This window comes from Grampus griseus, assembly GCF_964374135.1.
Source record: "Grampus griseus genome assembly, chromosome: X".
NCBI lineage: Eukaryota > Metazoa > Chordata > Mammalia > Artiodactyla > Delphinidae > Grampus > Grampus griseus.
The window spans coordinates 91,601,722-91,629,696 of NC_138999.1; the positions used below are offsets into that span (position 1 = coordinate 91,601,722).

The 27,975-nt window shown below is 45.9% G+C and overlaps 1 protein-coding gene across 3 annotated transcripts; it reads left to right on the plus strand.

Moving 5' to 3' along the window:
• The first annotated feature begins 10,186 nt into the window (after nucleotides 1–10,186).
• On the plus strand, nucleotides 10,187–27,689 carry LOC309839290 (uncharacterized protein). Of its 3 annotated transcripts, none has more exons than XM_082680995.1 (4): nucleotides 10,187–10,602; nucleotides 15,494–15,580; nucleotides 26,020–26,239; nucleotides 27,540–27,689. In XM_082680995.1, the coding sequence occupies exons 1-4, from the start codon at nucleotides 10,446–10,448 to the stop codon at nucleotides 27,550–27,552; spliced, it is 477 nt and encodes a 158-aa protein (XP_082537121.1). In that variant the 5' UTR covers nucleotides 10,187–10,445; the 3' UTR covers nucleotides 27,553–27,689. The 3 variants fall into 3 exon arrangements, with proteins under 3 accessions (XP_082537121.1, XP_082537119.1, XP_082537120.1); XM_082680993.1 differs by lacking the exons at nucleotides 10,187–10,602; nucleotides 15,494–15,580 and adding exons at nucleotides 15,986–16,049; nucleotides 24,572–25,043; XM_082680994.1 differs by lacking the exons at nucleotides 10,187–10,602; nucleotides 15,494–15,580 and adding exons at nucleotides 15,986–16,049; nucleotides 24,572–25,010.
• Nucleotides 27,690–27,975: the final 286 nt, after the last annotated feature.

Genomic DNA, 27,975 nt, shown 5'->3' on the forward strand with positions numbered 1-27,975 from the left:
AGGTAACACCAATTATCTTTCAAAACGGTTGTACTAGTTCATATTCCCCACAGCAGAGGATGAGATTTCTATTTGTTCCACATTCTTGCCAACTCTTAGTATCATTACCTTCATTACTTCTTGCCTGAACTTTGCCCTAGTCTCCTAACCTCCTACGTCCATATTTTTCCCCACAGATACATGCTTCATGTACTTGCTAAGTCAACCTTCCTAAAACCCAACTCTGGCCATGCCAAATTCCTGTAAGAAAATTTTGATGACTCTACTGCATACACAATAAACTTGGCATTTAAGACGCACACAAAAGGGCCCACTAGCTCTGTAGACCTAGTAATACCAACTTATTAGGTGGTATTCAAATAAGCCCTGCCCTTTCTCTGCTCTCTGCAGCATGTCTGTTGTTGAAGACTTACCCTTTCTTAAGTCTCTTCTACATTCATTTCTATGTCCATTAATTCAGCCAGTTATTAATTCTTTTTAATTTACTGAGTATTTGTCTCTCTCTGTCTCACTTAGTTCCCTTAACATAATACCCTCCAAGTCCATCCATGTTGCTGCCAATGGCAAAATTCCTTTTTTATGGCTGATTAGTATTCTATATATACATCACATCTTCTTTCTCCATTCATCTGTTGATGGACACAGATTGCTTCCATACACTGGCAACTGTAAATGACACAGCTATGAACATTGGGGTGCATGCATCTTTTTGAATTCGTGTTTTTGTTTTCTACAGATAGATGCCCAGGAGTGGAATTGTTGGGTCGTATGGTAGTTCTAACAACTACAAACTAAAACTATTTTTAGTTTCCTGAGAAATATCCATACTGTTTTCCACAGTGGCTGCAACTGTTTACACTCCTGCGAATCTGTGTGGGATGGTTCCCTTTTCTACACATCCTCGCCAAAATTTGTTACGTGTGTCCTTTTGTGAGGTGATGTCTCATTGTGATTTTGATTTGCATTTCCCTGATGATTAGTGATGTTGAACATGTTTGCATGTGTCTATTGGCCATTTGCATTTCCCCAGAGACTGCAGTGGAGACTTCATTCTTAAGGCTACAAGAAGCCATCAAGGGGCTCTAATTTGGGAAGTAATTTGTGTTTTAGACATGTCACTCTGAAAGCAATGTGAAGAAAGGATCAGAGAGGAGCAAGAATGGAGTGCTCATTAAAGCAGTGATTTATGTGAGAGATGCTGAAGTCCTAGACTAAGGTAGGGGTATTGGAAACACATGAAGAAGTGTATAGAACTGAAAGTCAACAGTTGATTGGCTATGGGTGATAACTGGATGTGGAGATACAGAAGGTGTTATAAGCATAGATGAATAAGCGGTGCTTGATGTATTGACAACTTAATATGCCTGAGTGTGAGCAGGGAAAGAGGAGAAACCCCAGGGAATTCCCTGGCAGTCCAGTGGTTAGGACTCGGCAGTGGCCGGGAGCCCGGGTTCCATCCTGGGTCGGGGAACTAAGATCCCAGCAAGATGCGTGGCACGGCCATAAAAAAAAAAATAGGGAGAAACCCCAAACCAAGTCACTGGTGACAGGAGGGAGAGACAGAAGAGGGAGAGTGCAGATGTGCAGAAAATAGAGAGGCCAAGGAATAGGAGGGCTCAGTGAGATAAAAGACCACGTGTAGAGAGTGTAGAAGAATGAGAGAGCAGCATGTCTAGGGGCTTGCGGTCCAACACTGGGATATTTTCATTTTAGATGTGAGAGGTAGAGTAGTTTAGGGTGAAGAATAAACCAGAGTGTGTCTGTGAGAGAGTTTGGCTAGTATGTTGTACAGATGTTCACTGGAAATGAGAACGTCCAATTGTTGAGTGATTGACGTGGAAGTTGGAGTCCTCTGGATGGTGGTCGGTTGGGGCAGAGAGCAGTCGATGGCTAGGGCCAGTGGATGATAGCGTGAGGGAGTTACAGAAGGTGGCGTAGCAGGATAGCTTAAACCTCAAGGATAAATGTTATGACCGTAGGGACTGATAGATACGTTAACAATGAGAGCTGGAGATTTTAACCCACCACTCTCAGAACATGTCCGAGCAAACAGAAATAAGCAGTGATATCAAAGGCCTAAACACAATAATAAATTTGAGCTATTAGATAATATAAAACTTCATACCCAACAAACAGAGAACATAAATTCTTTTGAGCTATTGACTGTATACAGAAATAGACCTTAAGAAGAAAAAGGAAGCCTCAATAAACTGCAAAGGATCACTAGTGTGAAATCTAGGCTCTCTGCTCATAATGCTTAACGCAGAGGTTAATAACACAGAGATAGCTTTAAAACACCCAAATGTTTGGAAACAAAATAGCATACTACTAACTAATCCTTGGATTGAAGGAAATCAAGAAATATTTAGAACTGAATAACGGGAATATTCAGTATCCCTCAAAGTTTAAGATATATTTACCCTAGACCCAGTAATACTACCACTAGGCGCTTCGCCCAGAGAACCCCATGCCCGTGCAAACCAGATGACAAGGCCAAGGATGCCCAGAGCTGCATTGTTTGTAATAGTCCAAAAGTGGACACAACCCAAGTTCAGAAACTAGTTGGGTAGGTATATGCAGTGATATGTCCATCAGTGGAATGTCATACAGCAAAGGAAACGAACAAACTTGGCTACATACAAGTTGGATGAATCTTATGAATCAAGGTATCAAGCCAAAAAAAATAGAAAAGAACAGACACACACAGGAATATATTCTATAGGAGGCCACTTTTACAAAGCACAAAAACAGGCATGCATAAATAAATTACAAGAGCCTACAAAATACCTGGGTGTATGAGGGAAAAGCACGAGAGACTTTTGCACGGGGGGGGTGGTCGTGTTTGGTTTAACTCAAGTAGTAGTTATAATTTCCAAAACTGTTTTCCTGAATAATACCACAGAACTGGTACAATCAGGAGGGTGGAACGTGAGGAAGCCGTTGGACCACTCTGTTTCTGCTGAGAGCATCACAAATTTTGGCTTTGAGGCCACATTGCCTCCTTCCTCCGTCTATACAAAGTTGATGTCCCATGCCTTGCCTTTTGATACCCACAAAACTAGGAACTGTACCCTGGGACCTCTATTGTTACTGCTGCAGGAGATGCGAAAGTTTCTGAGCCCATGCTCACTGAGAGAAACCAGAAACCCCAGAAGCAGCATAGACTCCACCTTCCTGCTCCTACCAACTCTCATGGGGGTTTATTATCTGCTTGGCAGAGGCTAAGTTATGTGTGCAATCCAGGCCATAAGGGCAGGAGTTCAGGAAATGTAGACTTGGCTTGCAACGTCGATCAAGCCTTACCTGCTGTGATTGGGATTGTAATGGAGTCAAGTGAGCTAATCTACGATATTTGCCACAGGATATAAAACTGGAAGTGGGGAAGCCAATTAGGAGGCTATTGGAGTGGTCCACCTGAGAGACGATGGGGACTTGGACCAGAGTGACAAAAGCAAAGGTGTTAGAAAGTGGTTGGATTTATATTTTACTCAGAAAATAGGACTTGTCTATAAATTATGGCCGGGTTGAGGGAAAGACATAAAAGTGTGAAGATTAATACTTCCTTTCACTCCTGCCCCAGACATCCAGTTTTCTTTGCAAACCCTCCAGCCTGGTTCAGGAGCCCCTCTTACGTATATCACTGCACCATGTGTTTTGGAATTCCTTGGCTCATCATTTATATTTCTACTAAAGAGTCGTTTCCCTAGGGGCAGACCGTGTGCATTGTGAACACATTTGGGTAGTCAGAAACTGGAATCCAACCCCAAGGGAGGGGCACGGGACTGAGGCTTACTCAAGTCAACACACATTATGTTCCGCTAAACTTCCACTTTGCTCTTCATGGGAGTGATTGCCCTAAGCACACTTATCCCTCATTATAGTAAATCAGAAAGACAAAGACATTCTGCATTTTGCCCTGTGCTCCACTGTGAACAAGGCTGTATCCACATGAATATCTGAGACAAAGCTGCTGACGGAAAGGTATAAGTGCTGAAGCTGCTCTAGGAGCTACTTGAGAGTCTTAACTGAAAAGTAAAGGGGAAACATTAGTTGGTTTGAAATGGACTAAGAGCTTTGAACAAAGTTATAGTTGAAACCACTTACATTCTGTGATGACAACGGAACACAAAGTCCAGCCATTAGAAGTGATAAGGTAAGGTGATACGGTGGTTCCATGTCACTCAGGGGTTTGACACCCCTACTGGGTGAGCCAGAAACTGCTTCAGGTCTCCCAAAGAAAAACTATGATGAACAGTCAGATGCTTCATCCCTTGCCACTTGTAAATTAAGAGGGTAAAGTAGTACTTTTAAAGTGAATTTATTGTGACTCATTGAGCTTAGTAATTTGTATATTCTTTGGGGTTCTAAATGCTTCCTGGAGCCTGTGTGGGAAAGGGCCTTTTCTCATCTCCGGGATTCCAGGAGCTTCTAGCTGGGGCAGACTCATTTGGGACATATCTTAGGCACTGGCTCCCCCTGGAGTGCAAGGGTTGGAGAACCCTTGTAGACACCTCCCCCTGCCCCTAGTCAGGGTCACACAGCTCATCTCAGGAGCTATGGATAATAAGGCCAGGCTGCGCCCATGACCCATGTTTCTTCTTCTAGTCGGCTTCAGTGATCCATATTTTTCCTTCTCGTTCGTCGTATTAAGTGGCCAGAAAATAAATGGCCACGTAACTCTAGAAGAAGAAGAGTTTCCATGTTTTGAGCACTGATTGTATGATTGGCCATAATAATTTAGGTGCTTTCCATGAATTGACTCATTGTAGCCTCTAAAGAAGTCCTATTATTATCTTACTCTAGAGATGAAGAAAGTGAGGCACAGAGCAGCTATGTAAGTTGCTTAAGATTCCACGGCGAGTGAGTGACACAGGTGAAATTCAAACCCAGGCAGTCTGGCTTCAGAGTCTAAGCTCTGACTTCTACTATATCATCTCCCCTCCTGGCTGGAAAACGGGAAGAATAATACCTACCTTACAGAGCTGAAGTGAGGATTAAATTATTATTATTAGTCCTCTGGAGGAGGTTGGCCGTTTTCTGATCAGTGGGATGGGGTAGAGAGTACATTTTGTCAATTAAGATCCACACATAATCCTCAAGGTGAAATAAGCGTTTCCATTTACTTTTAATAAATTCAAAGTGAAGTTGTGTCTAAGCAAGGTGCCATAACAGTGCATTTCAGTGGAAAGAAGCTCTCTTCATGTTTGCATTAAATGGAACACAAGAAGGGTCACTCTGACTTCATTTCCATAGCTGACTCCTAAATAGGATCTGCAGGTCCACAGAGAAGCTTTTCCAGACCTAATAGCTCCTGGAATAGGTTCATGCACTTGAAATTCTTCCTTAGCCCAGTCAAGGTGACACATAAAGTTAACCTTCATAATTCCTATGGAGAATACTCACCCCTGTCATAGCCCATGAGATGACATACTTATAGGGTGACGACCTTCCATGTATGACTAAGACAATTTGAACAGCTCCTAGGTGTCAGGGTGCTCTAAGAAATAGATTTGGTAGCAAATGTTTTTTATTAATGAAGGATGGAATGGATAATGTTTATAAAATAGTCTTTCATGCTAAGTCTGAGAGAAAGGTATTCTAAAGACCAGCGTCCAGAGGCCCATCCCCTTGTCTTTATTTCTTCTGCTCCTGCCCAAGGTCAAGATTCATTATCTCTCACTTGGATCCTTAACATAGCCTTCATTCTTTCTGATGTCCTGCACTCTCATGATGATGCGTCCAGGAGTGAATTTCTGTTTTCTATGCTGATGAGAATTCAATGAGCTTCTAGTATCTGTGGATTGGTGCATTTCATCTGCTTGGGAAAATGTTTGGCCATCATCTTCTTTCCCATTTCTCACTCGTGTCCTTCTAGGATTTAAATTAAATGTATATTAGACTTCTTCACTCTATTCATTGTGTCTCTTATCCTACATTTCTTTTCATAAAATTCACTTCTCCAGGCAGAATTCTGGATGATTTCTTTTGATCTATCTTCTAATTCAATAATTCTCTCTTAGGTTTATTTCTTTTCATCGCATTTATCATCACCTAATGATTATGTTTAGCGTTGTGTTGAACGCATCCATTGAACCCTCAATCGTTATATTTTTTTAGTCCTAGATGTCCTATTTGATTCTTTTTCAAATTGGCTATGCCACATTTTAGGATTTTCTGTTCCCTGAAAATATTTTAAAGCTTATTTCTTAATTTTTTGAACTAAAGTAGGCCATAGTGATTATAGTCTGGGTCTCATAATTCTGATATCTGAAATATCTGTGAATTTGTTTTCATTGTCTATTTTTTCTTTGGGCTGTCACTTACAATGTATTTTTTTTTTTGCTTATGTGTCCACTTATCTTTGACTATGTGCCAATATATTATTGAAAAATTATTTATCGGATTGATATCAGGAATGGGAAGACAGAACCTTCCTGCAGAGAGCATTTTCACCTGCTTCTGCTAAATGCCTGGGGTCACTACCTGTCCAAGACCACTTTAATCCAAGTTCAGGGCTTGAAGTTCCTCGGATCACTCTGGTGATGGATACCTAGACTGCAAGTCCATGCCAGGGCTTGTTGCTTCTGGTTCACCATTATCCCAAAGGGGTAGCCACTTCTTTTCAGCTTAGCGTGGCTGGAGGGCTTATCAGATCTACTCAATGGGGGTGAGGACTTCAACTTTTGGTCTCTTTTCCCATCAGGCCGCCAAAACCACAGCTCAGTGTCACACTTCTTTCTTCTGGATCCACCTAATGCCCTCAGGCAAAAGTGGCTTTGAGTGCTGGGCTTTCCTATTTGGGTTTTTGCTTTCTTCTAGATTTTAGCCTCAGAGTTTCTTAGCACTTAATGAAGATAATTTCTTTTCACATTTCACCCAGTATTTTTTAGTTGTCCTCATTGCGATGGTGAGTGCAAATGACTTAGCCTGCCATTACTCGGAGCAGAAGTGTGCACCACCCTCCTAACTTCTCTCCTTGTCCCCAGTCTCTCTTTCCTCCAGTTCTTCCTCCAGAAAGTAACTGAAAGTTTCTTCCTGATGGTGTCATTTTCCTGCACAAAGCCTCCAAAAGCTTACTGTTGAATATAAGATAGAAATCAAATTCCTTACTTTGGACAATCAGATCTAAAACTCTCTTTCTGAGAAACTACTGTATAGCACAGGGAACTCTACTCAGTACTCCGTGGTGACCTAAATGCAAAGGAAATCTAAAAAAGATGGGATATGTGTATACATATAACCGATTCATGTTGCTGTAAAGCAGAAACTAAGACAACATTGTAAAGGAACTATACTGCAATAAAAATTAACTTAAAAAAAAGAAGAGATGGAAATGAAAAATGGAGTATGTGGAATAGGTTATGGAGAGAAAGGTTGAAGATGAAAAGTTCTCTGCCAGTCAATCAGAAAACTTTGAACTTTTTAAAGTGAGAAAATGATGTGATTTTATTTGGGTTTACACATGGCACATTTTGGGCAGTATTGAAATTGGGTAGGTGTCCTAAAGAGAATGTTTGCATTCCCCCCAAATCTATGTGTTGAAATGCTAATCCCCAAGATAACGGGATTAGAAGGTGGGGTCTCTGGGAGGTGCCAAGGTCAAAAGGGTGGAACCCTGATGAATGAGATTAGTGCCTTATTTAAGAGGGTCCAGAGAGATACTTTGCCCCTTCCACCATGTGAGGACATCTTGACAAGTTGCCATCTATGATCCAGGAAGTGGCCTTCACCAGACACCAAAGCTGCTGGTGCCTTGATCTTGGACTAACCAGCGTCTAGGACTGTGAAAAATAAATGTTTGCTGTTTATAAGTAAAAAAAAAAATACAGTGAAACTCTCCTTCTTAGCTTCAGTTATTCACCGAGGAGGTATTTTCTGTGCACTGAATGTGTGGCCCACATTAGGCCAGGTGCCACCTATTCTTTTGCTTCTTACCTATTTGGCCTCTTGCCTTACCTCCCAATCCACCTCATACTCTAGACAAACTGGAATATTTGCAGTCATGTGTCAGAGCTGGGTCAGAACACAGATGGGCTAACTCCTAGGTCAGTGACCTGTCCTCTACACCCTGATCCCATATTCATGTTTAATACCATTCAATGTGGATATTTATGTACATTCTAATAAATGAACTAGACAAAAACTCAACAACTACAAATTGTACTGGCTTTTTCATATTCCTTGCTGCCTTTGGGGCTCTTTGTCATGTGAGTGTGGGACGTAAGCTTTGGAAATAAATTCATTTTTGCCATCAAGTTTTTGGCCATCTCCATAGTCACAAGGACGCCTAGGAAAAAAAGAAAAAAACAGAGGCTTCCTTTTCCTGTCAGTTGAGACACTGATTGCAGAATTTGATTCCACGAGTAGGAATAACCTGCTTCCAAACAAAACCATTCCCACATGCCGGTGGCTGCCTGAAATAACAGTCAAAGCTGACTTTCACTGGAAAAACACACTTATCTGGAAGTAGGCCAACCTGGAAATACAGTTCTAGTTTTGCATTTTGCCACTGTGTAACCTTGGGCCCATCCACCCTCCTCTAGGCTTCAGTCCCCACCCCTCCCCGCCCATATACAATTCAGATGCTTGGACAAACGGATCTGAAATGGCCTTTTCATTTTTGACAAGCAAGTATTGTCTCTACGAGGATGCCTTAGTGACCAGAGACAAGGGGTGCAGGACTAAGAGCAGTAGGGCTGAGCTCACCTGACCCACTGCTGTTGTGATGGTTAGTTATAGAGGGATCCCCCACGTAAGTAAGTGGGTTAGTTCCATGCGGATCCGCCACGTAAGTGAGAAGAAAGCACTTACTGCAATAGAAGGAAAAAGAGGGGGAAAGGAGCGGGGAAACGAAGGTGTGAAGATGCTCTGCTGGTGAAGAGAAGGAAGGAAAATAAGAGACATTTTAAAAATGTGTGATTCTAAAATGGTAAAAAAAAAAACAAAAGAAAAAGAAAGGGGGTGCTGGAGAAGGGGTCAAGGTGGGGTAAAGAGTTAAGTTTTTAGCTGTACAAAACAGTCAGCCACCCCAGGAAGTTCCATGCAACTAATGCTTTGCAACATTCTGGGCACAAGCAGTCCCAACTCTTTTCACCAAATACTGAAGGAAAGGCGAAGGGGGAGAATGTTTGTTTGAATATTCCAGTTCACCAAGAGTGAACCTGAAATCCATTTTGATTTCACCACTTTTACATGGCATGCCTCACGAGGTCCAGCGGTGGTGAATATGACTGAGTTTTATCTGCTCATTGCCCATCTGGCTTATGTGCTCTGAAGAAGCCTCTTTCTGACCTTGCTTCAGCAAGGTACCTGAGATGGGAAGGACGAAGGGTAGTGAATGAGTGGAAGCATTTCCTCTTTCTCTGAGTTATTTCTATTCTACGTGGCAATGTTCAGGGTAGCGGAAAGAATAGAAAACCTCTAGCAAAAATGTAAGGCTTTTTCCCCCCCATGCTGGGCCAGAATGCTGGAGCGTTAGAGTGACCTGCTCTCCAGGGACTCACTGCCTTGAAGATCCGATACACTGACCGTTGCCTTCTTTTCCCCTTCAATGCTGTCAGCCAAGAACCCTCACTTCAACTGTGCATCCCTTAGCTATGGGAGGGGGGCTCCTGGAGCCCAATTTCTGTCCTGATGATGCGTCAGAGCCGTGTCACAAAACGCACTGGTTGCACCTCCTCTATGCCTTCCAGAGGACAGGCACTCTGGTTCACTGGAGGCCTGAGGGTCTGGGAATGACCACCAGTCAACTATGTCCTGATTCCTAAAGGTGTTCAGTACTTTCAAACTGCACATAGAGCCTGGGTCGTCAAATTACTTCTTTCACCACAAAAAGCAAACTCGTGGGCATACGCTGTTTCAAGTGAAAAGCATATTTTGCGTATTTGCAGAGGGGAGGCGCAGGGCAGGGTGCCGCACGCCGCCGACCCCCGGCCCAGCTCTCCAGCTGCCAAGGAGCTGGAGCTGCTGCTGACCGAGGAATGACTGCAGACGCCAGAAGGAGCACAGGGCTGGGCGGCACACAGCCTGTGCTAGGAGGTGGGAACGCGCATCTATTTGAAAAGCTCCTGGCGCCTGCCGGATTGGCTAAGCTCGCTTGCCATCAGAGTGGGCGGAGTCAGTTGTGCGCCGGGCCTCGGGCCCGCCCAGCGGCAGCCGGAAGTGCTTCAGACCCCGCACTGTCCGCAGTGGCCGGGTGAGTAGTCGGGTTGGTACGTGGAGTGAAGCTGCTGGGCTGCTGCTCTTCTTGCCGCTGCCAGGCTCAGGGCCGCTGGTCGACCCCCACCCTCCGCGCTCCCCTTGGCCTCGATGTTCTCACCTTACGGGCAGCTCTTTGCAGAAGCACGAGCTCCTCGCCCCGCTCCTCTTGGTTATCCCGCGCCCCCCCCTCGTCTCTCTTCCTCCCGGTCCGCAGCGGTCTCCAGGGTTCTTGGACGGTGGGAGCTATGGCGTCCCGACATGCGGCGGGCCGCTGTTTGCCTACTCCTCATCAGGACCCTGCCCTTGGAGGGCGACGACCCCCATCCCAGCCGGAAATTCCACTTTGGCTTCTAACCTCTCCTCGCCTGATGTTCCTGACGTCGTTCTGGACTTCTTTGATTGGTAAGCGGGGTCGCCAGGCTGCCATGAGCTGGGAGGGCGGTGGGTGAGTGGGCGACCTCTTAGAAGGAGACGGCTGGAGCAGACGTGGGCCTGGGCTTTTGATCGGCTGCCCACGCGCGCTGCCTGCTGGCCAGTCACAGGGGAGTTGGTGGTGGGGCTGGGCACGTCCAGCTGCGATGGAGCCCCCTTGTTTCAGGCCCTGTGTTGCCGTGGTACCTAATAGCGCTGAAATGGCGGGGGTCGGGGAGCTACCGCCCCAGGGTCCACCCCTCCATCTCCAGGGACTGAATTCTCCTCAGCCAGGTATACTGACCCCTGTGTGTGAGTGCGCGGGGAGGGGGTGATGGTGCGGTGAGGGCCCAAGTCAGTATTCCGCCGTGCTGAGTAGACGGCTGGTGAAACTGGGAGTGCCTCGAGCGGCCTAATCCCAGATTCTGCTGCCCACTCTGCTCCGCCAGATAGGGTCCTCTAGCAACAACCCTTGTTATTAAATGCACCAGATGCATTCCTGCTTATTATCCCTGAATAGTGTTTCCTTGTCAGCCAGCAGAAGGATTCAAACAAGCCAGTCACATCCTTGCTTAGGCACCCGGGTGTACCTCATCCTCTTAGTACTGCAAAGCCCGCTTCCCACAGACCCTTCTGGTTCACGCTGTTCCAGAATGCAACCCCCACGTGTCCTGCATGGCCTGCGATGTCCTCCTCTCCTGGGCTGCCCAAGAGGTGGGTCAGTGGGCCTCCGAACCTGTCCCTATAACCACCCAGAAGGTCTGGACCACTCATGATTAGATGGAGATAAAACCCACAGCTGTAAATTTGCACTGCTAGAAATCTAAACTATTCTGACAGAATTTGTACAGACAGAAAAGACAAAATGATGATAATAATAATTCCATGCAGCACAAGTGGCAGCACCATAGCAGAAGATGGCTTCAGTCCACCCACCTCTGGCTTGGGGGCCCAGTAATCTGCTGTGCCATTCTATTGCATATGCTTCTGTTGCAGTAGAAATCCTGATCATCCTAATGATAGGGAAAAGCAACCATGGCACTTTTGGGACGCAGTGATGAAATTAAACGCAACTTAAGCCAGAGTCCTTAAAACTTATTAAGCAACCATTGCCATAGGGGAGGCCCCTAACCCTAATGAAACTGATCTGATGCTCTCTGAAGGAAGAAATCTATAAATATGAGCAGATTAGAGAGGACACTGCCCACACACACACACACACACACACACACACACAAAGTATATCCAGTGACAAACAAACAAGCAAAAAGAATCAGAGAGAAAGCAATCAGAAAACTTGTACATAGAGGGAGGAAACAATTTAAGTTGATACAAAGGTCCACAATTTAATCCAGTTGGAAATCTAGAATTTGCTAAAAGAATTTATAGCCTGGTGAGACCTTTGTCCTTGGCAGACAGCTGTCTTCTCACTGTGTCTTCATATGGCCTTTTCTTTGTTCAATGTGGGGAGAGAGAGAGCTCTGTGGCTTCTGTTCGTCTTCTTATAAGGATACACCCCTATTGGATTAGAGCTCCAAGCTCATGACCTTGTTTAACCTTGAAGGTCATATCTCCAAATATAGTCACATTGGGGATTAGGGGTTCAACATAGCAATTTGAGGGGAACAGAGTTCAGTGCATAACATCTTTCTTTTTTTTTTTTTTACTTTTGGCTGTTTTGGGTCTTCGTTGCTGCGCGTGGGCTTTCTCTAGTTGCGGTGAATGGGGGCTCCTCTTCGTTGAGGTACACGGGCTTCTCACTGCGGTGGCTTCTCTTGTTGTGGGTGCGCAGGCTTCAGTAGTTCTGGCCCGCGGGCTCAGTAGTCGTGGTTCGCGGGCTCTAGAACTCAGGCTCAGTAGTTGTGGCACACAGGCTTAGTTGCTCCGCGGCATGTGGCATCTTCCCGGACCAGGGCTCGAACCCATGTCCCCTGCATTGGCAGACGGGTTCTTAACCACTGCGCCACCAGGGAAGCCCCATTCCATAACATCTTTTTTTTCTTTTTTTAATAACATGTTTATGGGAGTTTAATTGCTTTACACTGGTGTGTTACTTTCTGCTTTATAACAAAGTGAATCAGCTATACATATACATATATCCCCATATCTCTTCCCTCTTGTGTCTCCCTCCCTCCCACCCTCCCTATCCCACCCCTCCAGGTGGTCACAAAGCACCAAGCTGATCTCCCTGTGCTCTGCGGCTCCTTCCCAGTAGCTTTCGGTTTTACATTTGGTAGTGTATATAAGTCCATGCCACTGTCTCATTTTGTCCCAGCTTACCCTTCCCCCTCCCCGTGTCCTCAAGTCCATTCTCTGTTAGGTGTGCATCGTTATTCCCGTTCTGCCCCTAGGTTCTTTATGACCATTTTGGGTTTTTTCTGTTTTTGAGATTCCATATATATGTGTTAGCATTACGGTATTTGTTTTTCTCTTTCTGACTTACTTCACTCTCTGTGACAGACTCTAGGTCCACCCACCTGACTAGAAATAAGTCAATTTCGTTTCTTTTTATGGCTGAGTAATATTCCATTGTATATATGCCACATCTTCTTTATCTATTCATCTGTCGATGGACGCTTAGGTTTCTTCCATGTCCTGGCTATTGTAAATAGAGCTGCGGTGAACATTGTGGTACATGACTCTTTTTGAATTATGGGTTTCTCAGGGTATATGCCCAGTAGTGGGATTGCTGGGTCGTTTGGTAGTTCTATTTTTGGCTCCTTAAGGAACCTCCATACTGTTCTCCATAGTGGCTGTATCAATTCACATTCCCACCAACAGTGCAGGAGGCTTCCCTTTTCTCCACACCCTCTCCAGCATTTATTGTTTGTAGACTTTTTGATGATGGCCATTCTGTCAGTCCCTAACATCTTGATCTATATTTTGGGTATCTGTGAGGCAAGTGATTCCCAGAGTTCTTTACGTCAAAGGGGACAACATTTAGGCAATGACCCAAGAGTTTATAAAAATGTGAAGATGGGCCCATTTGTTAGCCGGGGCATCGAGTACTAAAATGACTGAAGTTTGGTCAATTGTGCTGACTCTTTGGTCCTGTCCTTTATCATAGGCATCTTGGTTAAGGGATCGAAAGCAGTAATATGGATGATGGTGACCATACCATATGTAGTGTACAATGCCCAATATTGCCCACTCAGTTGATTCCAAGGGGCTCCGCAGGTAGCCAAGAAGTCTGGGAGAGGGGTGTCTCCTTCTACCACTATCTCATCTGGCAAGGGACTAAGGACAGCTGAGGCCATGCCCTCTTGCAAGAAAGATATGCCAGAAAGCTATCTGGTATCAAGGAGGCCTCAGTAAGCATGCTGAGGTTTTGGGGTGCTGGTTCCATGATCTAAGGCATCCTGGGCACCTGGGTACAGAGGGTCACAGGCCCAGGGTCTGTGAGAACCTCTATTTTGAGGATGGCCCAGTATGTGGCTGACAGTTGCCACTCTAATGGTTTATAATACAAGGCCAAGAAGGGCAGTTTCTTGCCTCAGTACCCCGTGGGCACCTTACAGCCATCATGTGTGGTCCAGAGATGCCATGGGGCATGAACAGAGGTTACTAAAGCCTCAACAATGAAGGAGCCTCTGGAGACACTACTGGGAGTGTCCAGTGATTTAGACTTGGACAGATTCTAGAGTTTTTTGTTGGAAGACGCTTTTAGCGTTTTGTTAATATACATTCTTTTAGTAAATTCTTGATTTCTAATTGGATTAAATTATAAATTGAAACAGAAACAGACATAAAACGAGTTTATATATTGATTGGTTGATGAAAGTGTTGTAACCAGAGGCTCGCAGGAACCTAACCCTGTATTTCCCCTAGGAGCAGTGGTTTAGTAGTCAGTGATTCATTACTTGTGATGACTTTGTAGGACATATAGTGAACACACACACACATTGCAGGAACTGATGTTCCTTGGTCAACGTGTGGGAGTACATTAGGATGACAGTGATGCTCAGGGCCTGGTTCCCATTCCCATGCCCTCTGGGAGGAAAGAGCCCTGCTGAAGGTCTCAGGTGTGTTGGGTGAGCACATCAGAGAGCTTTGGAAAGCCCAGCTGTCTGCAGGGCTCTGGCTGGCTACTTGCGTATACTCAGCCAAGACACCTCCAGGCTGGAAATACATGATTAGTGAGAGAAACGCCAGCTCCCAGAATGAATGTCTTTGAGAAGACAGCCTTGAGGCCTAAGAGTGTGAAATGACTTTGTTGGGTGAGGGCCAGAAGGTTGTCTCTCTCTGTGTCAAGCCGTATGCCCAGTTCTAAAATCAGAGGTGTACAAGAGCAAGGTTGACATAGGTATGACAAGAAAATGCCCAGGTGGGGAAATGTGACTTTGTGCTAGAGGCCGTAGACTTGTTAGCTCAGCTCAGGAGGGCACTGAGGGTGGAAGAGTACTTTTCCTGGGGCAGTCAGCTGCCCCTGGAAGGACAGCCACCGACCTGGAGAGCTGTGTCCATTGCTGATTACAAACTGGGGCTCTTTAGGGGGTTGAGGTAATGCATTTTTCTGAGGGCTGCCCCCTGCCTGCTTCCTCTCCTCTCCACTTCCCAGAATGCCTGCCCCCGCTCCCGCAGCCCCTCATCCTGCTTGGTAACGTGGACCCAGTCTTTGTGCCCCATCCTCTGGATAAAAGCTGGGGCGGGGGAGGAGGAGTCTGCCTCACTGCGTGCTTCTGGCTGACTCACCGTGGGGAGAGAAGGGGGTGGGGAGAGAAGGGGGTGGGGGAGAGAACGTGTACCCATACGACTATACATGTCTACATGTGTGCAGGAGAAGGGAAAGCCCTGGAAAGGTGACAGCTGCGCTCTTCTCTGCTGCTTGTCCTCTGGGAAACAATGTGGCCTTTACTGATGACCAGTGACTTCTCTGTTTCAGCAAAAACTATGCAAATGAAAGTGGTCCAGAAGGTTTTGGACAGGATGCTGATGGGATATGGTATCCATCTGACTCCACATATTGGAGGTAAACCGCTTATAGATGTTGAGGGCTTTTTGGTTTTTTTGGTGAAGTATAGTTGATTTACAGTGTTGTGTTAATTTTGGGCACACAGCAAAGTGATTCATATATATATATATACATATATATATATATATATATACACACACACACATATATATATATATATATGTGTATATATATCTCCTTTTTCATATTGTTTTCCATGATGGTTTATCACAGGATATTGAATATAGTTCCCTGTTCTATACAGTAGCACCTTGTTGTTTATCCATTGTATATATAACAGTTTGCATGTGCTAGTCCCCAACTCCCAATCCTTCCCTCCCCTACACCACACACCCCACCGCCTTGGCAACCCCAAGTCTGTTCTCTATGTGTGTAAGTCTGTTCCTGTTTTGTAGGTAAATTCATGTGTAGACACCTGAGGTTTTTCTGTTGAGGGGAGCTGAAACACAGGAAGGCAGCCCACCACGTAAGCATACCAGTGGCCCTCTCCCAGGCTCTACAGCTTTGCCTCTCGAGATCCCACCTTCCTGACTTGCAGAGACCTGCAGTCGGGGTGCTCCTGGGCTCCCAACCTCCAGGCCTTTTGCTCTGACCCTGGAATTTCTCCCACTTCTCTGGCTTCACATGCACGAGGCCTTCTGCTCGCTCCACACTCCCTTGAGAAGATCCCACACGTGAAGTACACTCCCTGGTGTGAGTGGAGGAGCACTACCCACAGAATGGGTGTGCAGGCCAGAGGGCGCTATGGTGCTCAAGGTAGAATTTTCTGCTCCATCTGTCAGGCTCTATGGGGAGGGCAGTTGAGCACACCTTCTGTGCACCCTGGGTACTCACCATATAGAGTTTCTTCAAAACTGAGCATGTGATCTCTGTCTAGTCTATGTCACCTACCCGGGACCCAGGTGCTTGCCCCTCTGTCCCGCAAGCCTTCAACTCCCACCAGGTTGGTTGTATTGGTTCTACCTCCGGAAAACATCCCAAGTCCCTTCTTATCTCTCTGTTGATCATGAGCCACCCCCAGATCAGGCCTTGGGCATCTTCCTACTGAATTTCTGCAACAACTTCCCAGCCTCTCGTCGCCCTAATATTAGTGTTGGTCCCTCTAATCCATTCAGCACACTGCAGTCAGCATGGTCTTTATAAATCAAGCCTGATTATGTCAGGAACATCTGATGACTTCAGCTGTCCAATAAAACCCAAACCCTTTAGCCTAGCATTCAGATTTCTAGAGCAGAGGTGAGAACTGGCAAAGAAAGAGAAATAGAAACCACCACGAAGCCAATGAGTCAGTTTCTTTCTGTATTCCCTCCTAGCCTTCCCCTTAGAAAGGGCAGCTAGCCTGGGCCACACAGCTTGAAGTGACAGGAAACCTGCCCTAAGCCCACAGAACAGGAGCAGTATTCTTTGGCCCAGGGGACACCCAGGATCCCTAAGCCAGTGACAGAGAAAAGGAAGGGTACATTAATTAGAGGTTCTATGGGAGGTTGAACTAGATACCAACTCTGAGGAGCTAATGAACGCTCATAGTTCATATTTGTGGAAATGAATACAAGCCTTCTGAATATGCGGTGCCTCCACCCTAGAGAGCACACGGCTGTGAGGATTTGGCACTTGGGGGTGGACCAGTGAGGGCACCATTTGCCCTGGGAGCTACCTGGAAAACCAAGGCCATTGCCCTGGGCCCTGAGCTTTGGAGGTGGGTCCCCTGACTGTTGCTTTCCCTTTGCTGCATTGTTCCCTCCAGCGTGTGAGGGGATAAGGTGTAGCGCGCATGTTCCAAGGTGAGTGTGTGTGTACCTAGGGGCTGGGAGGCTGGGGTGGAGAAGGCAGAAAGCAAGCTCCTTCAGTAGCCTTACGTTAGAAGGACAGCAGTGGCTCTAGGTGGGGACCTTAGGGAGGAGAGCGAGGGCTAGAGGGCTGGGTATAGGGGAATTCAGGTGTTAGAGCACAGCCCCTGCCCCTTGTATGATATCGTTTGGGGCAGTGGGCCCAAACACTGGTCGGTGTCAGGGAGTAGCTGCCTCCTTTCCTCCTTTCCATGTTCTCCTATATCTCAGCAGAGACTTAACAACCACAATTTAAAAACACCAAGCACATTCTCCCATTGTTTTAAGCAAGATAGCATCTCAGCAGGCATCCAGGGCCAGAAGGAGGGAACAGGGCCGAGGGCCAAGCTCTGGGGATTGTCAGGTGTGGAGAATCTGCATTATCGCTGAGGCACCTCATCACCATCTTTCAGACTCTGATCTGTTTACACCTGCTGCCTAAGGTGGGAGGGGGTGGGTTACATTACTTTTTTGGAATGCAAACCTGGGACATATGAGACAAACGAGGTCCCTGGATAGATTTGGCCAAATATTCGATGAAGAGGGGAGTGCAAGAACAACTTTAGACTTTCTTTATACAGAAGGGGGCACCGCAGGTGCTAAGTCTGGGGATGTCGTGTGTGTGTGTATGTGTGTGCACGTGTGTGCACGCACGCGTGTGAGTGTGTGTACTTGGGGAGCAGGGAGGACAGTAGGTGGGGTAGTTGCTCTCTGAATGGAGTGCGTGGCAGGGCTGGGGGAAGCGGAGAACAAAGCCAAACACTTCGGGGCAAGGTGTGTGTCCTAGGAGGTAACTTCCCTGCCTGGCCTGCAACTGCAGCATGCTCTGGAGAGGAAGGAAGCTCAGCCCGGGGGGGCAGGAGAAGAGGAAGGTGAGCATCTGCCAGGGGCCCATAGGTACCACGGGAGCAAGGTTAAAGTTGCTGGGGGTGTCTCGCTGGGAGAAAAGAGCACCTGGATAGAGATTTGCAACTTGATTCTGGAAGAGAGTGAGACTCTGGCAATCAAGGAGTGAACATACCGGCTTACATTTTGAATTGCTTTAATTGAAGGAAGAAAGAGGCAGCAGGAGAATGAGAGCTGACACTGGACAGAGTTGAGTAGAGACGTCAGGACAGAGAGGATGAGGGATGAGGGTCAAGAACAGTGAGGACAGGAAGGAGAACACTGCCTAGAGATAAGTGGTAGTCTCAAGAGCACTCAAAACCCATTCGAACCATTGCCTGCTCCACGGGCAAGTTGAGCCGAGCCCATCCCCAGGTCTGTGAGGTTATCAGCGGCAAGCAGGATCCAGGCGGTGGCACCTACCCTGGGAGAGTCACCTGCCATCACACCTGTTCCTCTTCTCAAGCAGGGCTTCGGGGAGAATGGGCCAAGGGCTTCAGAGTTTAGGGACCCCTAGATCTCCCTGTGAGGCCTCCCACTAGATTGAGTCGAACCTCTCTTTGTGTGTGAGGTGGAGGAGAGCCTCAGGGTTTAACCCGTTCTTCCTCTTCCCCCACAAGTTCGCAAGCAGAAGCCTTGGGAACTTTGTCCTGTTCAGGTTCAAAGAGGAGCTTTATTTTCCCTCGAGAAGGAAGGGGCAGTGAGAAGAGGAGGAGGAGGAGCGAGGGAAAGCTAGCAAAGCAGCTTCCCTCTGGGCAAGAGAACTGGAAGCCACAGTGTTGTGAAAAGCAGCTGCCTGAGGGCGTCGCCCAGCCCAGCACCTCCTATGACACAGGCACTCCCATATTGTGGAGTGAAGGAATAAATGAGACATTTTTTATTCTTCCTCCCTTCGCCTTTCCTTTGAACCCTGAACCTGTGATAGACACTAGGGAGAGAGAGACGTTGGAGCAGTGAAGTTCAAAGAGGAAGGGAAGTGGTTACCCGCACAACTTTTCTTGCCTTCCTGAGCTCATCAGAGAGGACAGTGATAGGTTATGGAGCTGAGGTCATCACTGCAAAGATGGGATTTAGGCACCTTATCTGGAGGCTTCTTGTCTTAGTTCTGGCCACTATAGCAAATATCCCATAGACTGAGTGGCAACAACAGACATTTATTTCTTATCCTTCTGGAGGCTGGGAAGTCCAAAACCAAGGTGCTGGGCATTTTGGTTTCCGGTGAGAGCGCTCTTCCTGGCTTGCTGATGACTGCCTTCTGGCTGTGTGCTCACACTGTGGAAAGAGAGAGAGTTCTGGCATCTCTTCCTCTTCTTGTAAGGGCACTAATCCCATCATGGGGAGCCCCCCCCATGACCTCACCTGAGCCTAATTACCTCCCAGATACCATCACACTGTTAGGCTTTCAACATGGATTTTGGAGGGTACACAAACATGCAGTCTGTAACACATGTTTTTTTAATTTATTTTAGTTTTTGGCTGTGTTTGGTCTTCGTTTCCTGCGCGTGGGCTGTCTGTGGTTGTGGCGAACGGGGGCTACTCTCCATTGAGGTGCGCGGGCTTCTCACTGCAGTGGCTTCTCTTGTTGCGGAGCCCGGGCTCTAGGCGCATGGGCTCCGGTAGTTGTGGCACACGGATTCAGTCATTGTGGCTCGCGGGCTCTAGATCACAGGCTCAGTAGTTGTGGCGCACGGGCTTAGTTGCTCCACGGCATGTGGGACCTTCCCGGACCAGGGCTCAAACCCGTGTCCCCTGCATTGGCAGGCGGATTCGTAACCACTGCACCACCAGGGAAGCCCAGTCCGTAACACTTTGAATTTTCCTGTTAGAGATGTATGGATACTTTAGCTAAGTTCGCACACTGATCACTGCTAGCACATAAGGCGGCCCCTCTGGGCAGATAAGTAGAACAAGTTTCCCTTCTTCTGGGCTGCATTTCTGTGCCAGGACACATGGCTTGATGAGGGGAATGTGGACTGCATTTCAGCTCGCGTTTGCTCTTTTAGCTGGGAGCCCTTGGACAGGGCTCTGTGCTGGCCCTTTAGGGTCCTCAGGATTCCACCGAAAGGGATGGAATTGCCTGAGTGGCACTGAATGGTCTAGAATGAGAAGTACGACCCTGGGATTGGTGGGGTCCCTGGCTCCCCGGCCCTGCTGGGTTTTGTTAACTGTCTTACACAGCTTCCATTCTCTAAAGGCATGTGAGGGGTGCAAAAGGTTGTAATAAAGGACTGTGTTTATAGGAACCCCTGTCCCTACATAGCACATTGCTGGGGCTTGTTCAGAGTAACCCTAAATGCTGGAGTCTGGGATTTGCCCTAACACAGAAACCCATTTACTTCTCAGTTGTCATTCAGACAATTATTCCCAGTAGAACTTTGCTTTCTGAAGCATTAGGCTTGGAGTAACACATTTCTGTCTTTGCAGCTCAGCTTCTGGGCAGTTATCCTTCAGGGAAGCCAGCAGGTTGAATCACAAGAGTCACACAGGTTTCTATAGCAGCAGTGTGATGTAATACACAGAGAATAATATGGCCTAGCTGTAGAGCTGGTTAAAGACAGCTTTGAGCCAATAGAAAATGAAAACTTCTTTGTGCACGGTGCCTTACAGTTCACTATATGGACCTGGGGTTCTGAGAAAAAAGAAACACACTCAAACGCATGCTCACACATTCACTCACACTTACACATTAAATCTGTAACGCATATAAGCATTCTCACACATTCACTTACACAAACACTCACATGCTGACCCATTCACACACAAATATAGTTACACATGCTCTTAACATTTTCACATCAACATGTTCACACACGTGGACATGCTCACCCATTTTTCACACAGGAACATGCGGGTGCAGTCACACGTAGACTCCTACACTCGCATTCACTCACACGTGAACATGCTCGCACACGGACGTACCTGCATAGCTACTGAAACAAATGTGCTCAAACGCATACACACTCACAGATCACTCACACGTGAACAGGTTCACACGTTCACACAAATGAACATGCTCACACGTACGTGCATATTAACTCAGTCACACACAAGAATGTGCTCACACCCTGACAGACACAATATCATCCACTCACAAACTGATAGTCACTCGCAAACAGACATGCTCACGTACACTCATACTCACACATCCACTCACACACATAAAATCATACGTTCATTCACACTTGCACATGAACATACACCTATCGACTCACAGTCATTCCCACACGAACACACTCACACATTCAGTCACCCATAGGAGCACATTCTCACACTCCTTCACACGAATGAGCACAGTCACATTAACATGCGTATATGCGCAAACATGCTCACACATTAACTCACACGTAGATGCACTCATGTCCAATCACAGGACACTCACACTTTCATGCAAACTAAGATGTTAACATTGTCACCAACATGAACGTGTTCTCACACACAAAACTGCTCCTCCATTTACTCACACACGAAAATGTTCATATGTTAATCCACACATGAATACAGTCACATAGTCACATTCTGAATGTACACATATTAACACACATTTCAGTACAATTACACATATACTAACATGTTCATTCCACAGATACCCATATTCACACATTCACTGAATGAACATATTCACACTTTAACATACTCAAACACAGAAAACCTTACACACTTATTGACACAAAGGAAAATGTTCACATAAATGCACATCCTTATATTCGATCACACACACAAAGCTGCTCAGACACTCATGAGCACAAGCAGACATTAACTTGATCAAACAAACATATTGACATATTCACTCACATGAACTTGTTCAGAGATTAATTCGCATATACAGACACACCCCACATACACTTACAACTTCACTTAAAATTATACATCGTGCTCACATACATAAACTTGCTTACACATTCAGTTGCACACAGGAAAAATAATTATACATCAATACCTTCACACACACCAGCTTTTTCATACCTTAATTAGTTCATGTGAATATGCTCCCTTACATGCACATGCTCACACACCTCTATATGAATGAGCACACAAATTCATTTAAACACACACAAAAACTTTCACACTTGCACATTAACATGCCCAAAACACAAACGTGTTCAGACTTTCATTTACATATGTTCATGCTCAAACACACAAGTATACTCAGACATTCACCCACACATAAACATACCTAAACATTAACATTCCCAGACACACAAACGTGCTCACATTATCTCACTAACAAGTGGACACTCCCACTTTCACTCACATTCGCACATAAACACACACACACATTCTCATGGACTTACATACAGACATGACTGCACACTCACACACAGTCACTCCCTACGGGCACTCACACACATTCACACATGGACATGCTTTCACCTTTATTTAAAAAATAACATTCACACATACACATCACTCATGCATGAACAAGTTCACACACATGAACACGTTCACATATTCACACAGCTACGTGCTCATAAACACACATGCTCTCATGTTTATTTAAAAAACAGCATTCACGCACACCCCAAAAACACTCATGCACAGACATGGACATGATCAGACTTTCACATATAGACAGGATCATATTCACACACACAATCTCTCACATTCAAACTCACATACACTCACACACTCATAGTTGCACATAGACATGCTCACATTATCACTTCCACACAAATGAATGCACTTTTAATCACAAACATAATCACATTGACTCACAGAAAAGAATACACACATTAACATGCCCCTACACAAAAGTATGTTTACATATTCATTAACACACACATGTTCCTGTATTCACTTAAACTTGCATTTAATAATATGCCCCATATATATGTGTGTGTGTGTGTGTGTATATATATATATATATATGCTCATGCATTTACTGACATAAACATTTTTGTACATTTACTCCGACACAAATGTACAAAAAGACAAATACAAAGCATGCATTCACTCACATTCCTGAACATACCTGATATGCTTCCACATTCATTCAAACACGGGAACATGATCACATGTATATACTTACACAGTCATTTGCACACAAACATGAACATGTTCACATATGCACACAGTGAACCTGCTCATAAACTCACAGGTACCCTCATTAACACAGTCATGTACATGCATGTGATCAACATTCTCACATACACATACACTCATGCATTGACTCAGAAATAGATGCACACATTAACAAGCTCACAAAAATGAACACGGTTACACATTCACTCACAGATGAACATGCTACCATCATGCACATGCTTACAGAGTCACTCATACACGTGAACACAGAAACACACATTACCACACTGACATGTGAACAGGCTCCATTCACTCTTACACACAGACATGATCACATACATCCACAAGTTACACGTTCACTCATATGAACGTGCTCACAGACTTACTCCCATTCCTAGATAGACTGACATATGCACACATTCGTTCCAATACAAATATACTCAATTTAACGTGGTTATGCATTCACTCACCCACCCGAATATGCCTCACGTATACGGTGTCACTCATGTATTTACTTACGTGCATCAGCCTACTCATCCTTAACATGTTCACACCCTCACATGCACAAACACTAACCTGTTAAAATGTCCAAATTCTTTTTTTCTCTCTCTACTGGTAGGTTTTTTACTATTGCTGACATATTAACTATACAGTTTTTAATGACTCTGCCCCTATTGGCACCAGCCACCTCCAGATGGAAATCAGGGAACAATTCACCCTGTGCAGCAGAGTGCCTCTATATGGGGACATTTTAGTTTTGCTGGCAGTGGTAAAATTAAAAGTATCGGATATGCTTGGACTTAAAGGGTAATTGGGGACTCCAAGGTCCTGGAAGGAAAGGGGGGAAGGTCTCAAACTCTAGAAGCTGGGTCTTGAAACTTCATTGAATCGCAGGCATGTCAATCCTCGCCTTTCAGCCAATGAGTTTAGAGCTCCCTATGCGGGGTGGGGGGGGATGGGGGGAAAGCAGTTCTCTGTTTACCCTTCGAAGTTGTGGCTCCCGTCAACTGCCTATCAGATTCTTTCCCGCCTTGTCCAATGGCCTCCCAGGCACACTTATGGTTGGCTGCTCCTCGGGCCCCTCCCCCCGACCCTTCCTGTCACGAGTCCTCCAAAGGCCACCATCACAGACTGTTCCGCTGTCTGCCGCCATCTTCTCTGCCTCCCACCACCCCCACCCCCCTCACCCGCCCCGTCCCAGCAGGCTCTGCTGCCAGCAGCGAGACTTAGCTCAGCAGCAGCCATTTTTGCCAACTAGGTCTAGCAGCCGGATCGCTTCTCTGGTTGAGGCACGGACTGGTGCGTCTTTCCTGCCATCTCTGCCACAGAAATGCGGGGCTCAGCCACAGGTGGTCAGAACAGAGCAGGCAGTGGCATGGCCAGCATCCCTGGCCCAGTCCCAGGAGGAGCGGTGCGGGAAGAACGGCGTGGCAGGGGTCGCAGTGTCGCCGCCCATAGGGATTTACAGGCGGTAGTGCGAGCCCTTTGGGAAGAGCAGGGCGCCCAGCCCATAGTCCAGGAGGACTGGGGTGTAAAGTTGGTAGAAGAGCAGGAAGAGGAAGAGGAGGAGGAGGAGGAAGTGGAGGAGGCGGAGGAGGCTGAAGAGGACGAGGAGAAGAAAGAAGAGGCGGAGGAGGGAGACAGACACAAGGAAGAGGACAAGAATTATGTGGACAAAGAGGAGGAGGAGGAGGACGGTGAGGAGGGCGCAGAAGTGGTCGCGGGTATCTGTGAGTTCCCCACCGCGCGGTTTCGGTCCCTTCCCTTCTAGACCCCGTATTCGTTATAAAGGCCGTATCCTGGCCCGGCCGCACGCCGGCCACGCGGTGGTCAGGCGCTGCACTTGGGAGCCCAGGGAGCCGGGAGAGAGAGGGGACCACATGCTGGAAGGCGAGTGCCAGGCAGAGGGCAACCCGCCCTGGGAGCCGCGGGAACCTGCAGAGGGGGCGGCATCCTAGAAGGCAGAGGAACCAGCGGCGGCAGCAGTGGAGGCCGAGTTCTGGTTGGGCGAGGTCCTGGCTGATAACACCGAGTCCTGGGAGGCTGGGGCCTGAGGACCCGACGACGGGGCCGAAGCTGGCGAGGGGCGGCCCAGACCTCAGGCCCTTGCAGCCCCTGCTGTGGCATCGGCCTCAAAGGCAGGCCGCGCTCAGCGCTGGCCTCTGGCGGTTAGGCAGCGGGTCAAAGCTCTCAAAAACCGTCAGGCACGTTATGCACAAGTTGAAGCCCAATTCTCTAAAGACCTTTAGGATCTTGAGAAAAATTATGCTGCCTTCTACCACCCGAGGGGCAAACAAATGGCATACCTCACTTTTGGCTGACGGGCTTCTAAAAACGTAAAGATTCTCAGTAGGATGACCTGAGAAAATGATGAAATGGCACAGGGGCACTTTTCAGTGGTTGAGGAATCAATGAGCTTCGCGGTAGAATTTGTCTTTAAATCGGGTGAACGTTTTCCAGTGACGTTCTGGCAAAAACATACAAACATGCTCTCAGGATCAGATGATTTCGATCCCTTCTCCAAAGGGCCAGAAGTAATCAGCAGCACAGTGTGTGAGATCTACTGGGAAGAGGGGGAAAATGTTGTGAAAACTGTCAAGCAGCAGAAGTGTGAGGGCCATGGAAGTGTTGTATCAACCAGTAGGAGCATGGCCAGCTGTTCTTTTCATTTCTTTCTTTATTTTCTGACATATTTGTCTTCTCCAGATCCTCCCGAGGGCAGAGAACTAGATTCTGCTGCTGATGTTAAATCGGGAAATGTTGTCCACCACCTTGTGATGCCAAAGTCCGTATCATTCGACACTAAAGAAGAGAGTGAACATCGGTATGAAAATGCTGATGAAGAGGAAGAGGATGGAAATGAGAAACCAGAAGAAGGACCCAAGCTGGATATGGTCTCAGCAGAGGGCAGCTCTGGAGAATACAGGTATTATTGAATAGTGCAAGCATTCCTGACATATACCTGTTACTAACAGCTTTATGTTTTGTTTTGTTTACATCCTTAATCTACTTTTTGTTTATCTTTTTAACATCTTTACTGGAGTATAATTGCCTTACAGTGGTGTGTTAGTTTCTGCTTTATAACAAAGTGAGTCAGCTCTAGTATACCTATATCCCCATTTCTCTTCCCTCTTGCATCTCCCTCCCACCCTCCCTATCCCACCACTCTAGGTGGTCACAGAGGTCCGAGCTGATCTCCCTGTGCTATGCAGCTGCTTCCCACTAGCTATCTATCATGTTTTTAATAATTTTTGTAAAGTAAATAAGAAAAAATTGATGAAATTTAGTTTTGGAAGAACAGTTTAATGTTAATAATGTACTTGTATTCTAGATGGTATAGAAGGCAGTGTGTTCTGAAATGTATTTCATTTACAGCCACAAGTCGTTTGTCCTGTAGCTTTAAGACTACTACAGATGGGAAATTTATCAGACCTGGAAATAGAGACCTATATTTTTTTAGAGGTCTAAAATATAGAGACCTATATTTTTAGAGAGTGGCCACCAGGAGAAGCAGCTAAAGCTACCAAGCTGTGCACTAGCTGTACCTTCATCACCTGCCCACAGAAATGGAGTCTCTTGGAATAAAAATGCCTTTGAGAAGGTGACTGCTTACAAAGTACTAAAAAGTTAAGGATTTCAAATAAGACTGCATTTGATGAGTAATTCACAAATATTACTTCAATTTAGATTTTTTATTCAAAAGAAAAATTAGCCATAGTAAGATTATTGGCTATCACTGAGTTGGTAATTCAGTCTTAGTTTCTCTTTCCTCTACCCATTCATCTTTTCCTTTCTCTCTCTCATCTCTCTCGCTCTCTCGCAATATCACACTCTTTCTTTCTCCCTTTCTTAATTTTTACACCTGCGGATGTTTGATAATAGCCTCTTTCTCACTTTACAGTTACGGATACCAGAGGTCTGGGAATATAAGGGATTTATGATTTGTGTAAGGAGCATAGGCTCTTAAGGTGGAAAGACATTTAAATCACAGAGTGGCCTTTCAAGAACAAAAGCTAGCATTTATAGTGGTGGGCAAGAGAGAGATGAGGTTGGTGTGATGAAATGATGTGCACCCTGACAACCAAGGGTCTGGGTTACAAGAAGAAAACGTTTTGTTTTCTCCTTGGAGAGCCAACAGATGTTCATAGTATTGACTCCTATTTAGAAAGTCCCTGGTGCATGTTATTGGTGTTCAATTGTTAATTGACTCTTCTCCCACCCTACAGTTGGAAGGCATAAAAAGAAGTGGACAGCGAAAGAAAAGAAGAAATTGTTCTTCACGGATATTCTAGTTTTCATTAGCCCACAATACAAATGTTGTTTCAAACTTCAACATCCCAAAATGATATTAACTGACATCTGACTTTATTCTTACCTTTGACAGATAAATTTGACAGTATTGTTCACATTGAAAATAAAAGCTTGTTTGACATGGATAAGCTGCAGAGTTGGGATTTTTTTACCTAAATAATACTGACTCCAGTGTATCTTGGTTCTATTTATTTCGGCCCACCTAACTTTCATATAAAGGGATTTCTTTCAACTAGTTGATAAGCCTGTTTGACATCCCTTTATAGCAGCCTCAAATAAATTGAAATATTAGATTATAAACAAGTTGTGTGGCAATAGAGATGGTGGCCCAGCCTCTAGTATATGTTACTG

Excerpts from the sequence above, each read along its gene's own strand:
- LOC309839290 (XM_082680993.1), top strand. The coding sequence starts at position 24,644 with ATGCGGGGCTCAGCCACAGGTGGTCAGAACAGAGCAGGCAGTGGCATG. Across the intron at positions 25,044-26,019 it reads AGAAGTGGTCGCGGGTATCT|ATCCTCCCGAGGGCAGAGAA; the intron begins GTGAGTTCCCCA and ends TGTCTTCTCCAG.